This window comes from Myxocyprinus asiaticus, chromosome 13, assembly GCF_019703515.2.
Source record: "Myxocyprinus asiaticus isolate MX2 ecotype Aquarium Trade chromosome 13, UBuf_Myxa_2, whole genome shotgun sequence".
Taxonomy (NCBI): domain Eukaryota; kingdom Metazoa; phylum Chordata; class Actinopteri; order Cypriniformes; family Catostomidae; genus Myxocyprinus; species Myxocyprinus asiaticus.
Window position 1 is genome coordinate 24,125,279 of NC_059356.1, and position 15,218 is coordinate 24,140,496.

Below are 15,218 nucleotides of genomic sequence, written 5' to 3' on the forward strand. Positions count from 1 at the left end.
GCACCTTATGTCTAGATCAGACATGCATTAACACTTTAACAACTTAAGAGTGCATGCCAAATGTCTTTCTAAGATCTTTAATGGTGCACAGTTTGATTTTAACCCATCTTGCTGTCTCAGTTTACATGTTAACATCTTTTTGCCCTGGGGTCAGTACAGTGTGCTTCAACAGACTGACACCACTTGAGCTGAGCTGGTGTTGATTTTAGGCTTGCTTGACCCGCTATAGGGCAGCAACACACACACACGCACACACACACACACTCACTCACTACAAGGCTCATTAACACCAACAAGCAGACAGATTTTGTTCTCTTGGTTGAGTGAGTGACGGGGTGAAGCAAGCAGGTGTCTCCTGTCCCCCATGCCCCTGTGTGTCTCTGTTGGAAACCCTGTGGAGACTTGCAGATATCAGAGCTCTGTTGCAGTGACACCATGCCGACCCTTCTATCAAAACTAATAGGGCTCACAAGCTGCCTCTCAAAACAAACTCACACAGTACTGACATGCACTGTACAAACCCATTCTTGAACATTAAAATAACATCAAAAGGGATTTCGCTGTTGAAATGTCTAGCTTACACCAGCATGAATTTCCATGCAATAGGGTTTTTACTCCTTAATAATTCACATCAAGAATTGTTTATCACTCCATAATAATTAGTGGTGCTCGATAATTCTAATCACACTTATGATTTCTACAAAGTGGACAATAAAACAAGTGAAATAATCACATTTATAATAAGGGCGGGACCAGAGCCATATCTAGGGACCAGAATATAATAGAGACTTTCACTCAGGCAAGAACACCATAACAACCACCAAAACACCTTAACAACTGCACAGAAACACACTAAAACCCATTTAGAACACCTGTTACGTTAAAGTAATGTCGGAATAATAATATCTATGAGTTGAGCGCACATGAACGCCACCACAAAGTCATAATTATGAGTGGGAAACTCAGGATTTTCTCTGAGCCCCAACTTCTGAGTTGGGGGGCTTGTCAATTTATGAATCATGGCGGAAGCTAATTGTTATTGGTAACAGTTTAGTCACTGCAATGACTTGAGTATTTTGACTGAGAAAGAGTGAAAGAAATATGAAATGCAAAACGGGTCCGTTCTTTCTGACACACATCAAATCTTATTTACGATTTCCGACCTTGTAAGTACGAATTTCCCAGGAGGACTTGGACGCACCATAAGGTCCGTTCATGCATTCAGAGGCCATGGCTTGCTCTACGTAGTGGAAGGGGCAGAGTTGCCTGGCTGTAATGCTGGCCTGACTAAACAATTGTAATTAATGGTAAATTTGGCAACTACCAAAACTTTCATCAAGACAGCACTTTGCAAATGTGAGCTGAAAGATTTACCATCACCCTACACTGTGTGGATATGTACATTATTTGAGATATAAATGTTGGACACATGCTAGCGGCAACACATCATGTGAGCTTGAAATGTCATTTACTTCATTTAAAAACTGCAAATCATGGGTGGCATTTCTAAATGATGGTGAGACATGTCCCTTACCCCTGGTTATAATGATTGCTGTGCCTCAAGTAATCTTATCTTACAGCTATAGAGATAGGCCTTGTAAATCAATAAGACTTTGAATATTTGATTAAATGCATTATGAGATTTACAGTGTTAAATGTGTAGTCTGTTTCTTAAATGCTTTACCTGTTAGATTCAAAGTGTCTAGAATGTGTCATGATGAGTCCTGTAAGGAGTTTGTCTGGACTAAAATTGAGCACCCATTTATTTATTTTTTATTCTCTTTAATCTCCCTGACTGCTCAGCTTTTTGAGCGATTACTGACTCCCACCCTCCCCGTGCCCTCTCCCAGGAAATACCCTCCACCCTCTAGTTTACAACTGTTGCCCCATGTGCCCTCGCCAAGACAGGTAACAGCCTGTACTGCAAGCTAGTGTGGACTGCTGCCCTCTGCACACTCATGCACGAACACACATACTCATATGCATCACTTGTTTGCCCCAAATTCTGTAAGAGATCTTTAGACATGCACATATATAGACAAAACCTCACTGCACTAAATCGAAAGACCTTCAGTGGTGCATTTTAATGCTCTTAGTCACAAAAAAAACAAAGAAACAAAGATCACAATTACAACTACACAGTCGCCTGTCACTACACAAAGTGTGTGAGTGTGCACCAGCCAGTGCATGTCTGCTTTGTGTGGAAGTGTGAGTTGAGTGTTTTGAAATGCCCAGTTTTCCTCTACTAGACTTTAAAGAGGTTTGATATATCATGACACTTTGGGATGTGGTAAGACTCGCCCAGATTTAATCTGAACAATGCTGATTTTTTTATTTGTGTTCGAAGCATACAGTATCTCTATAAGGGTGCATATTTGTGTGTGTGTTTTCTGTTTAATTTTCCATCTGTATGTATGTCTATACCAGCAGCTGACCATATCTCGGTTTGGTTTTCATGAACAGTCCAGCAATTTTACAGAGGAATCTTCAGTAAGTTCATTTTAGATATTGTCATTTTAACCAATGAACATAATGAAGAGGGGAACCATCGGAAATTATGAATTATACATCAAATTACTGCTTTTATATTCCAGATGCAGCATGGAATATCCCCCACTCCGGTCCCCCAGATAGTCTTAACTGAGTGTAACTCACTCCCCATGTCCCCTTCAGAGGATTCGGTTGAGGCCAGTCCATCTGTTGTACCAGAGGTTCAGTGTTCTGAAAGTGTACCGACAATACAAGACAATGACACTAGAGTAAGTTACTTTTGTCACATTGTCAGGACTCCCAGTCTGTCGCTATGGAAAAAAGACTTGACAAACGGCCAAAAAGTCTCTCGGATACAAGACTTGGATGTGGCCCAGATTGAGCCTCAGATGAGGCAGACTCCTGTTCAGGATGTGACCCAGTCCTGGCCATGCCACACAAGGCAGAGAGCAATTAAACAGCCCCTGAGGAGGGAGCCAAGGGTTAAGGAGTCTCTTGAGGCGGAGAGAGAGCCGAAAGACAAGGCATCGAGATATCAGAGGCCTGGGACAATCTGCCAAAAGTTGGAAACTACATTGTCTGTCTTGCAGGAAAATGGCCCCTCTGAGACATCTCAAGTGGGTTTGATCCGCACTCAGGGCATTGGAGGGGAGAAGGAAGACATCTGTCACAGAACCTACCGTCGGCTAGACAGTCTAGAGGAAACCATTCGTGAGCTGGAGCTTAGCTTGATGGAGTACAGCACTGACCCTCAAACTGGGAACATCTTCCCCATTGCTGCCCAGCCAGAGAGCTCCTCCACCATCAGCAGCTCCCTCAAGATATCCAGCAGCACTCGACAAACAGCACATAGCCCTGAAGAGGGAGGCGAAATAAACAGACCCCTTGTCCCACCCAAACCTTGTTTCATCAATACATCAACAGCCAAGGTTCAGCCTCGCCTTCCAAAAAAATTTTCAACCTTGGCCTTTCTGTCGTTTGCATCTTAAAGGGATACTTCACCCAAAAATGGAAAATCTGTCATTATTTACTCACCCTCATGTCAGTCAAACTGATGTGACTTACTTTCTTCTATGGAACCCAAAAGGATATATTTTAGGCCTGTCAACTGATTACAATTTTTTTATCAAATAAATTACATGACATGCCGATTAATTAATCGCACCCAAAAGTGTTATAAATGTTGTCCATATCACTTGTGTGTCATATTCCAAGACTTCTGAAAGCATGCGATAACTTTGTATGATGAAAAGACCAAAATTTAAGTGATCATTTACTATCAAATCCAATCAAACCATTTATCATTCATGTATACAGAGCTAATTTCAAATGGTGACATGGCAAATACATCAGACCTAGTGTGTCTTATGACCTAACATCATTATGTCATATATTTAATTTGGGCTCTGTGTACACAAGTTGGTCAGTGATTTTATTTTTGAGAGTAAATGACAACTTAAATTTTGGTTTCACATGGGCCACTTTTATGACACTTTTGGGTGCTTTAAAGCAGGGTTATTATAGTGTTGGATTTTTTTTTTTAGTTTTTATTTCTATTTTATATTCAATTTGTCATTTTAAGGTAGATTGTCAATGTTTAAAATTTTACAACATAGGGTGAAGATGGGTAAAGTTGGACAGTTACAGTAAGCTTGGCCCCTATCGTATCCATGTGTGTTTCCTTAAATGGCTAACAACCATTACTAAACTAATCTTTGGGAAGTAAACAGTTAACTTTTGGGGGTTTACATTTATGAATTTATATCGGAATGTGTGGCAGAGCTCATTTCATGACAACCAGTGGGAAAAGCAATACTAAAGAAAATGACAGAAATTTGAGGCAAATCTTTCTGAAACAATAAAAAAGTACAAGTAGATTTAATGTTTGTAAATGTTATGTTATGATTTATGATATGAAAGTGTAAAAGAAACTATACAAATTAATTCCAAATAATTTGTAGATATTTTCTGTAGAATAATTTTTCCTCTGTCCCACTACACCAAATACTGCCTAAAGAAAATCTGGGATTTGATCAAGAGGTTGTTTTTCCCAGTCTCGAGTATTTCTTAATATTTGCTTTTGACTAAGGTAGAAGACATCCTAAGCTTTCTATAAAGGTATAATGTCAGGTTCTATGGCATTTTTATCATAAAAGTGACACAAAACAAATCTATGTAAAACTAAAATTAATTCAAAGTCCAATTAATTCAGTTTTTATTTTTATTTCAGTTAGCAAATGTTTTCATTTTTTTTCATTATCTATAACAATGCTTTAAAGTGAGTCAATATCAGCTGCTATTGTATTTTACTTTTTTTAATTCCTCTTTTTGTGTTCTGTAGAAGAATGAAAGTCATGGATTTGGAATGGAATAAGGATGAGCAAATTAGGACAGGACTTTCGTTTTGAGCAAACCATTCCTTTAGCTTCTTCTCAGCTATATTTCTTATCTCTCTGCTCTGAAGAAAGGTCTTTAATATCTTTGTCTTTTGCACCTCAACTATATCAGTTTTGTGTATTTTGCTGATGCTTTGACGAATTGTTTGCCTCCAGCTTTTAATGTTTGTATTCTGTAGACAGTACCTATCATTGTGTTTTCTGACAATAAATTTTCTTATTTCATGTTTCTTCTTTCAGTACTACACTTCTCTTTTTCTCTTAAAATGACTTTGCAATTGCATTACTTTCACCGGTCTTATATTCTCTGGTACATTTGACAATAAAACAATTTTTATGTGGTTTCCTCATATAATAAAAAAGATAAAGCACAGGGAAGTTCTTTGTCTCTGCACAACCAAACTACACAAATGTGATTGTATAGTATAATTTATGCAGAATTGTGTTTCTACACTTGAATTTGCCTTGTAGCCTCATTCGTCTTTAGAGATTAGTTGTCAGGGTAAAACTGACTCTGTGTGAGTGTGCTATGAAGCAGCAATCCACCAGACGTCATGTGTATTACTCGGCTCCTCTGAGAACAGGGCAGATTTTCCTGAGTGACAGCAGGGAAGGATTTGGACGATGTCACTTGTGTTTTCCACTGCGTCGAGCTGCTTTCAGCCCACGCATTTGTATACAAACCAACATTGCATCATTCGTCCTAGCAATGGTGTTGTTCTCGTCGTGTTCGAGTCCTCAATCTTGGTTGCTATTGCACGCCCCTTTCGTTGGACAAATAGAGTCTGGCAACTGCAAGTCCACCTGATTGCAGGCATTAGATCCTTGAACAGAGATCCATGCATTCAGTGAAACTCTCATTGAAATAAAATGCCGCTAATGGGCCTCCTTGAAGCTTTAAAAGGGCTGTTGGCTGGTTGTGACTCTAGACTTTGGTCTAGTGCTTGTTCTCGTGTAGATAATGTATGCAAAGAGAGCACAGGAGAGAGATAGAGTTAATTAGCAAGTTTTGTGCAGAGAGCTTTTGTCAAATTTGTGCAGATCCCCGTGATTTATTGTCTTGGAATTTTATACAAGAAATTACAGGTAATACACATCTGTGTGTCTGAGAAAGAAAGAGAGAATTCCTCGGAGATGCTTGCATGTGTTCTGTTAAAAATACTTCACTATTAACCTGTCTGCCTGCATCCTGTTTTCCTCCAGCACTTCCTCTGACTGTGCTAGCAAATGAAATCTGGATGGAAATGACAAAACATGCACATAACATCTGTCTCTCCTCTCTGTTCTATCTGAGACTGGTGGTGGTAAAGCACTCTTTCATCTGAAGCATCTGCAGCAAAGTGGATCGGACAAGAGCAAAACAAGCAAACAGAGAGATGACTTCCTTAAGAGCCAGGGTCAACAGCAGGTATGAGTATCTGTCTTTCTGTCTGTCTGTCTATCTATCTATCTGTCTGTCTTGCTGTCTTCCTTTCTAGCTATCTGTCCGTCTATCTATCTTTCTCTCTGTCTGTCTGTCTGTTCATTGCTCTATTCGTACTCTTGGTTTAATCCTGGTCTAGTCTTAGTCCTGTCTTTGTCTAGTTTAGAGTAGAATAGACTCTGTCTCAGTTTAAGTGATGTGATCGATCTATCCTTCATCTTGGACTTAGTCTTTGACTTGATTTAATCCTAGTTGTGGTCTAGTTCCAGTTTAGTCTTAGTCTTGGTCTAGACTCTGTCTTGGTTTTAGTGTAGTCATAGTCTAAGTCTAGTCTCAGTCCAGACTTAGTATTTTTAACCTAGTCTAGTCTTACGGCTGTTTCACACCAAGTCCAGCAAATTCTATTCAAAAAATCACAACAAAGACTGTATTTGTTGAGGAAACTCAACTCACTCAGTGTCTGTCCTTACAACCCTCTGTACCTTATTTATTGAAAGTGTTGTATGTTTTTCTTTTGTATGCTGGTTTTCATCTGTCCCTTAAGAACAAGAACAGCCTCCAAGGCATTGTTAAAACATGCTCAAAAATCACTGGTGTACCCTTGCGTAGCTTAACTTTATTTTATGAGCAGTTGGTGACAAAGATGGCTTAGAGTATTATGGAAGATGATACACATCCTTTACATTCTCAGTTGGAGCTGTTGCCCTTTTGCAGCGATTATGGAGTAAAAGATCTACAAATCGCTACAAATACACCTTTGTGCCAGAGGCTATCCCCCATTGTAATAGATAAAGCAGTATTTACTTATTTATCGAGTATGGACTTTTAACTTACTTTTTATGTGTATTTATGTGTTTTATGTGTAATTATATTTTCTCTTCTCTATTTGTTGACTTAATTTATTGATTGTTTCTGTATTTTAACTTTCAGGGTTTTTTTTTTTTTTTTTTGTGAAGCATTCCTGTAACCCTACCTTTAATTGCAAACTGAACTAAACTAAAACTAAAGTCTTTTTTCAGTGAAAGTGTGTTAGCTGTTGAATAGGAACAATGGATTCATATGGCACTATTCACATCAGATCCGACAAATCGTCTGCTGACAATCCGAAGGTTCATTTTTCGGAGAGCAGTACAATTTTTTTCTTTTTCAGATTGCAATAAAAACTGACTGCCCAATGAGATATGAGCTTTTTGTAAATTTTCCAGAGTCTGCAGCAGTTTAAACAATGGCATTGACTTGCAGCTGATACACACCCCAGAGAATTCTATACTTAAAAATAAATAGTTGCAATTCATGAACACTTTGTACTGCAAAAATAAACCTGGTCTGTTTTTGAAAGTCTGCTTGTAATATATATATATATATATATATATATATATATATATATATATATATATATATATATATACACACACACACACACACACACACACACACACACACACACACACACACACTACCAGTCAAAAGTTTTGAAACACTTACTCATTCTTTATTATAATTTTTTATTTTTATTTTTTTTTTCACATTTTAGAATAATAGTAAAGTCATTAAAACTATGGAATAACATAAATGGAACTATGGGAATTATGTTGTGACTAAACAAAATCCAAAATAAATAAAAACTGTGTTATATTTTAGCATCTTCAGAGTAGTCACCCTTTGCCTAGAATCTGCAGACATGTACTCTTGACATTTTCTCAACCAACTTCTTGAGGTATCACCCTGGGATGCTTTTTAAACAGTATTGAAGGAGTTCCCATCTATATACTGGGCACTTATTGGCTGCTTTTCTTTATTATTTGGTCCAAGTCATCCATTTAAATTTGTTTTTACAAAAAATGTAATACAATTTTAGTTTTATAATTAAATCAATTAATATGTTGGCACACATATATTTTTGTCTACTAAACTAATTTCAAACATTTAAGCATACACCTTCAGATCAAAAGATTTTTAAGATCATGAGAAACATTTCAGTCAAGTGTTTCAAAACTTTTGACCGGTAGTGTGTATATATACGTATATATATATATATATATATATATATATATATATTATGTATAATATTTTATACTATACCTGTTATTCTTAATGTACATCCATGTGTATTTATAACACTGTACCTTGTGTTATATTATCCAGGCATTAAACCAGGCATTATTAAAAGAGAGTTTGTGTTCTGGAATCCGTTTGAAATATACTCATGGCAAAATAGATGTGCAAATATAAAGACACAGGATGTAGGCCTATATTTATGCAACAGCTCTCTTTACTCATCACACGTGCATGAAAAACACAGATTATATATTACTCAAAATGCATCAAAAACATGGTAATAACATAATGAAACACTAAACAGTTATGCCAGATTAGGTAAATAAATGCTTTAACATCATTCAATATATTAATCTCTAGCATTGACTGTTGAATGCTGAATGGTCCAGGCAGGAAACTAGTATTAATGTTTGTACAACAGCAAAAGCGCCGCATACTGTACAAGGGTTTAATAGTTTTTTGTTTTTATTTTTTACAGTCTGGGTGTGAATAGACCTTTCTCTGTCTCTATCTTGGTCACAGTCTTGGTCTAGCCTTCATCTTGGACTTAGTCTTGGACTTGGTCTAGTCTTAGTCTGGTCTTAGTTGTGGTCTTGTCCCAGTCTAGTCTTAGTTTAACTTTTGTCTTAGTTTTTGTTTAGTCATAGTCTGGTCTTAGTCTTGGTCTTAGTCTTAGTCTAGCCTCAGTCTAGGTCTTGGTTTTATTTTTAACAGAGTAATTTTAGTCTAGTCTTAGTGTAATTTTAGTCTTGGTCTTCCAAGTCTAGTGTTTTCCTGAAACTAGGAAGATCATTATCTGTATCCATATATAAAATGAAACCGATTCAAAATGTCTGTCTAAGGGCATTTCAATAACATCCCACAGCTCAGACTAGTACAAAGCGCTCTCTCATAGGAAAGGTGCGTGAATGTAGGTCACAAGCGAAGTGAGGCCAGGAGAGAACTTATAACAGTGATGGGAGTGGTGCTTTGAAAAAGCTTTTGGTGTGCCAATCGCAGAACATTTGAGACTCTAAAGTGCACTTTAAATTCCCTAACAGAAGAAAGAATCCAGAGATGGAAGGGTCTCAGGAGAAGGTGGGGAGAGGAAATGTAAAGGAAAATTTGAGCGCTTAAACATAACTGAAGTAAAAGAGACCGGTGGAGAAAACAGGAAGGTTTTAAAGATAGATTACAGGAAGAAAAAGCTGCACATACATGGACTGCTGAGGGCCTCAGTGCTGTAGGTTAATTGAAGATAGATATGCTGATGCTCTGTAAATCTCTTCAATCTGTGTTTAATAAATCTGGCCCCTGTTCAACAGGCCATGAATATTAGACAAGAATGTCTTTTATGGGGAAGGAAAAGTGAGGCTGATATTGGCAAGAGAGAAAGAGATCAGAGAGTTCATTGCAGCTATAATTACAGAAGAGCATATCTGCTGTTATAGGCACTCCTGCTAAGATGGATATGATTAGAGCTTAGTCTTGACAGTGCAACCACTAATTATTCCCTTTGAAGTGGACAGCATATGCATTCTTTTTCTCTTAACTCTGATAGCAGCAAATGGATACAAACACTCTAAAACATACACATTTATGCACACATAGTCACAATTGATGGAAGGATGAAGGCAGGAGACAAACAAAGGATGGTCTATCTGTCTGGTCTTGTTCTGGTCTTAGTCTTGGTCTTTCTTTCATCTTGGTCTTAGTCTAGACTTAGTCTTAATCTAGTTTTCATCTTCGTCTTACTAGCTTTGATCTAGTTATAGTCAAGCCTTAGTCTTGATTTAGTCTTAGTCTGATCTTGGTCTTAGTCTAGCCTTAGTTTTGGTGATAGTGTAAGTCTTATTCTGGTCTTAGTCTTGGCCGTAGACTTGGTCATAGTTTAGTCTCAGTCAAGCCTTAGTCTAGCTCTTGCCTTAGTCTTGATCTAGCCTTCATCTTGATCTTAGTCTAGTCTTAGTCTTAATCTAGTCACTTTTCGCTTAGTCTCTTGTTTTATTTATGCTTTTTTCTACTTTCTGTGCTTTTCACTGCCCCTCTTGGTCTTTCGTTTTGTATTTCATTTCTCTTCAAGCTTTCTCTCTTAAATGTATTTATCTTACAATAGAGTGCTCTCCCTGGCTGCCCACATAGATGGAAAATAAATCAACACATCATCTCCACAAAGACTTTAGATAATCTCTATTGTCTGACTCTCTCCATTTCACCGCATTCTCTCTCTCACTTTGTTTAATTCATCTGACTGAATCTGAACTGTGTACAAATTAAATGTGAATACTTGACAATCTGAATTAGATTAAGAGAGGGCCATATGCTTAACTGTGTACTGCACTGGTTCTTTCAACACTCTCTGTAAAAAATAAGAATACAAATTAAAGAGAACCTGTCTCTCTCATCATGTACATTATATGTTGAGTTTATGTTTAGTTTATTCTATATAATCTGTTTATTCAACTCCACTTGTAGTTACCTATCCACCTTTTTCCTAACTGTTTTCAATTTCCGGTCTCCAGTGTTTTCACTCGCATCAGCTTATATTCTTAGCAGGTAATGTTATGTTTAAGGTATTACATTTGTAAAAATTGTCAAAAAACATGTGGCTGTATAGTACCGATACTTCACAGAGTTGAGATGACTGTTTTTTTATTGACAGTGCCTCAACTGAGTGTGTAGATGACATGAAAAGATGGTCTGAGGTTAGTTATGTTGATATCATTAACTACTTTGAGTTGTTATGACAGCCAACAACAGCACAATTTGAGTCTGAAATTCATTTTTACTCCAATAAAAACTTAAATGGTTGTTGTTCTCCATCTGGTATATTTTACATTGCGTCTCGAGACCAGAAACAGAAAACAGTCAATTACAATCATAATGGCAGCGCCCAGCAGAGGTGGGCAGAGTAGCCAAAAACTGTACTCAAGTAGAAGTACAATTACTTAAAAAAAAAAAAAATTATTCAAGTAGAATTAAAAGTACTAACATAAATAATTACTTGAGTAAGAGTAAGAAAGCATCCAATTAAAAAAGTACTCAAGTAGTGAGTAACTCTTTACTTTCACAAATTACATAATGGACGTTAACTCCCCTATATTCCATTACATAATACACATTTAACATGTATTACAGAATTATTATTATTATTAATGGAAATTCTGTCATCATTCACCATCATGTTGCTCCAAACCCATATGACTTTCTTTCTTCTATGCAACACAATAAGGAGATTTTAGACAGAATGTCTAATAGTCACTATTTACTTTCAGTGAATGTTTTTTATCTCCATATTTTGAAAGTGAATGTTGACCGAGTCTGTCAGTCCCTAACATTCTGTCTAACATATTTTGTGTTCTACATAATACAAAGGGTCACACGGGATGACAGAACATTAAATTATGGCTGAGCTATCACTTTAAAGGGATAGTTCACCCAAAAATGAATATTCTCTCATCAATTACTCACCCTCATGCCATCTCAGATATGTATGACTTCCTTTCTTCTGCAGAACACAAATTAAGATTTTCAGAAGAATATTTTAGCTCTGTAGGTTAAAATTTGATGCTCCAAAAAGCACATAAAGGCAGCATAAAAGTAATCCATAAGACTCCAGTAGTTAAATCCAAATCTTCAGAAGTGACATAATAGGTGTGAGTGAGAAACAGATCAATATTTGTCATTTTTTTGCTAGACATTCTTCTCCCTGCCAAGCAGGGTGTGATATGCAGAGAAGAATGTGAATCATCATAAACACAAGAAGAAGAATGTGAAGGTAATCTGTTTCTCTGTTTCTCATCCACACCTATCAAATCACTTCTGAAGATACTGATTTAACCACTGGAGTCTTATGGATTACTTTATGCTGGTTTATGTGATTTGTTTAGCTTTAAAATGTTGCCACCCATTCACTTGCATTGTATGGATTTACAGAGCTGAGAAATTCTTCTAAAAATCTTCATTTGAGTTCAGCAGATGAAAGAAAGTCATACACATCTGGGGTGGCATGAGGGTGAGTAAATAATGAGAATTTAAATTTTTGGGTGAACTATCCCTTTAAGGGCTCTTGTCAGATCTGGATGAATTTGTCAATAAGAAGAGAGGTTTGGAAACACTTCTAGTAATTATTACAGTGAAAACGTGAAAATGTCCCACAAGGACATTATATGTAATGCTGAAATATAAACCAAAGCAAGATCATGCTTTATTAATGCCTACTTTTGCTATTTCATAGCTTTTACAGTCCTTCGTGGATTCTTATTTCAGTGTAGTTACAGTTTTCAGTGTTGAAAGAATTTAGATCTTTAGTTCTGTACAGCAGTACCGCCGCTCTCTAAATGCAGAGTATGCAGCCTAGTGCGTAGGGCACCAACCCCGGTCGTGGAACCGTGTGAATGCTGAATGATGAAAACTGATGTCATAAGAGCCCAGTTACATTATCACCCTGAAAATGACCATCACATTACACAGAAAAGCCCGTGTTAGCATTAGAGCCAAAACTTACCTCAGTGTGCTGCCTTAAATTGAAGCTGAGATTTTAATCTTGAAATATCCGCTTGTCTTGTTGTTAAAAGAAGGCATTGCATGATGAAACTAATCTTTTTTCACTGTGCAGAGCGAAGAAATTGTTTCACCTTAAAGAGCTTGATGCTGCAGCATTGATGACTTGAGTCTGTGTCAGCACGTGCAGCTGTGTGAAATTCTGCTCTTGTAAAAGTCCCATTCAATAATCTCTCAATAAATTACACATTAACTAAAATTAAACCCAGTAATGTCACAACAGGGACGCCGCCCATTGTAAAGAAGTAAAAGTAAAACAGATTCATTAGAAATTTACTTGAGTGAGAGTAAAACGTACCCACTTTTAAACCTACTCTAAAAGTTTTTTCAAAAAGTTACTCAAGTAAATGTATCGTGTTTCTACCCATCTTTGGCGCCCAGTGGTTGCTCAGGAAAACTGTGGATACATGACATTTAGGATATACATTTGACAGAGACCCAGATCACTCTTAGTTAGACCCTCAGCTCTCACTCAGGCAGATCCTTTATTTCTACTGTTGCTAAGTGTTGTTGTGGATCTCCTCTCTCCCATTTGGTACATTAATAAGAAGATGCTAATGTTCATTTAACATATAGGCTAACTCAGATCAGAGCAGGACCTCTTTGAACTGCTTTGTTATACTCAGTTACATTGGTTTGTGGCAACTTTATAAAGGGCAAATGAGAAATTACAAAAATTCAAAAAACATAAATGTGAAATGGCCCAATGAGAAATTGTTTCCTTTTGACTGTGCAAAGGCAGTATCCATTTTATTTTCTCCAGTGGCTTTTTGACAAGGCTGGGTGAAAAGGCCATAGGCCAGTGGGTTTGGAAAAGTGTAAGTGAAATAAAAGAGAGGGAGAAGGTTAAAGGAAAGAGAGATATGGGCGAGAGAGATGGAGAGTCTTTTTCTGCTCTATCAGGGTGGAATAATTGGCACTTCATGTGGAAAGACCTGGCTCTCTGGGCTCTTTCTTCACCCTGTCTCTCTCAGTTCACTCTTTCACTCTGTGCTGTCCATCTAACTCTCTCAAAACAGAGTAGAGTTTGATTGGATCTCTGAGGAATACTTGTTTGAACTTTTGTTCTTTTATCCTGTCATATGGAAAGACCGAAAAGGTGTTTGTGAGTGACTGAGGGAAATAGAGACGTGTATATGCTTACATTCATTATCCTTGCCAAGCTCTTGGTGAATGGTCAGTTGCTGGCGCCACAGTCCTCTTGCATATACTGTAGCTTTGTAAGTGTTAAAAACGTAATGTTTGTCTCTGATGTAAGGTGGATTTGCCCTCATGAGGTGAAATCCACACATATGCTCTGTTCCAAAACCTAGTGAGCTACCTAAGGAGGCAGCATATTAAAGCATCAATTGCACACTCCTAATAGCTGAAGGTAAGCAAGTGAATAATGCCTAAGATCCTAAGATACCTCATTTTAGCCAAAATTAAAGCCATCATCGCTTGTATCGTTTGTGTAGAAGGCAATCCCAGAATGCATTCCGAAATGAAAAAATAAATCCAAGATTTGAGAGTGAGAGACTTATATTACATTAAGTAATGAAAAGTATAGATACAAATAGTTTAGGGTAATAAAAAATTACTATTTTACCTAATATTTGTGTACTGTTTAGCCTGCTTTTATGCTCATTAAAGCATTGTGCTGTTGGCTTAGCAAAATGCTTACATTAAAGATGTTAAATCAGTTTAGCAATAGATTTAGCAACATGCTAAATCTATTGAAATCAATTGTGGTGCATACAGTTGTTGTCTGAGTATAGTTTTCCAGATTAGTCACTTATAAGGTTCCATGATGGTTCGGATGCTGCCTTAGGGTCCATTCAGACCTTGCACTACACAAAAAAGTTAGGTGCAGAGCAACAAAAATAACAGAATGCAGGTGTCTTGAGACATGCTTTTAAAAGTTGGTGGTCTTTTTAACCTGACATTGCGTCTAAAAAAATATGGCTCTTCTGTGCGAGATGATGAAAGAACAGCGAGACATCGCTGACAAAGACGTCCGTCTAGTGCATGTTTACATAGAAAAACAATGGGAAAGCAGCACAGATGGATGCAAATATGCTTTCACTGTGCACAGCCTCTTAGAAGGCAGCTGTCTGTGTAGGCAGTAGACAGCGAGGCAACTCACATGGTTTTGGAACACAGCTATAGAGTTCTGTACCTGGCTATCATTCATCATACATGAATGATCCTAACCTGAATAACGTTGTCCTGTGTTTGTCTCCTGTCTTCATCCTTCCATCCCTTTCTCCCCCTCCTACCCTACCTTTTGCATTTCCTCTTCCTTTTCTTCACCATTACCTGCCTGCGTG

The 15,218-nt window shown here is 37.4% G+C and overlaps 1 protein-coding gene across 2 annotated transcripts in view; it reads left to right on the forward strand.

Annotated features, from left to right (window-relative positions):
• The window catches only part of LOC127450151 (SRC kinase signaling inhibitor 1-like), a 117,071-nt gene that overhangs the window by 96,673 nt on the left and 5,180 nt on the right, over nt 1-15,218 (forward strand). The window contains exons 18-20 of one of the 2 annotated variants that reach the window (XM_051713987.1): nt 2,428-2,490; nt 2,595-3,419; nt 6,181-6,294. In XM_051713987.1, coding sequence (XP_051569947.1) covers nt 2,428-2,490; nt 2,595-3,419; nt 6,181-6,294 — 1,002 coding nt within the window. The remainder of the gene's footprint in view (nt 1-2,427; nt 2,491-2,594; nt 3,420-6,180; nt 6,295-15,218) is intronic. The other variant, XM_051713986.1, reaches the window with a different exon arrangement.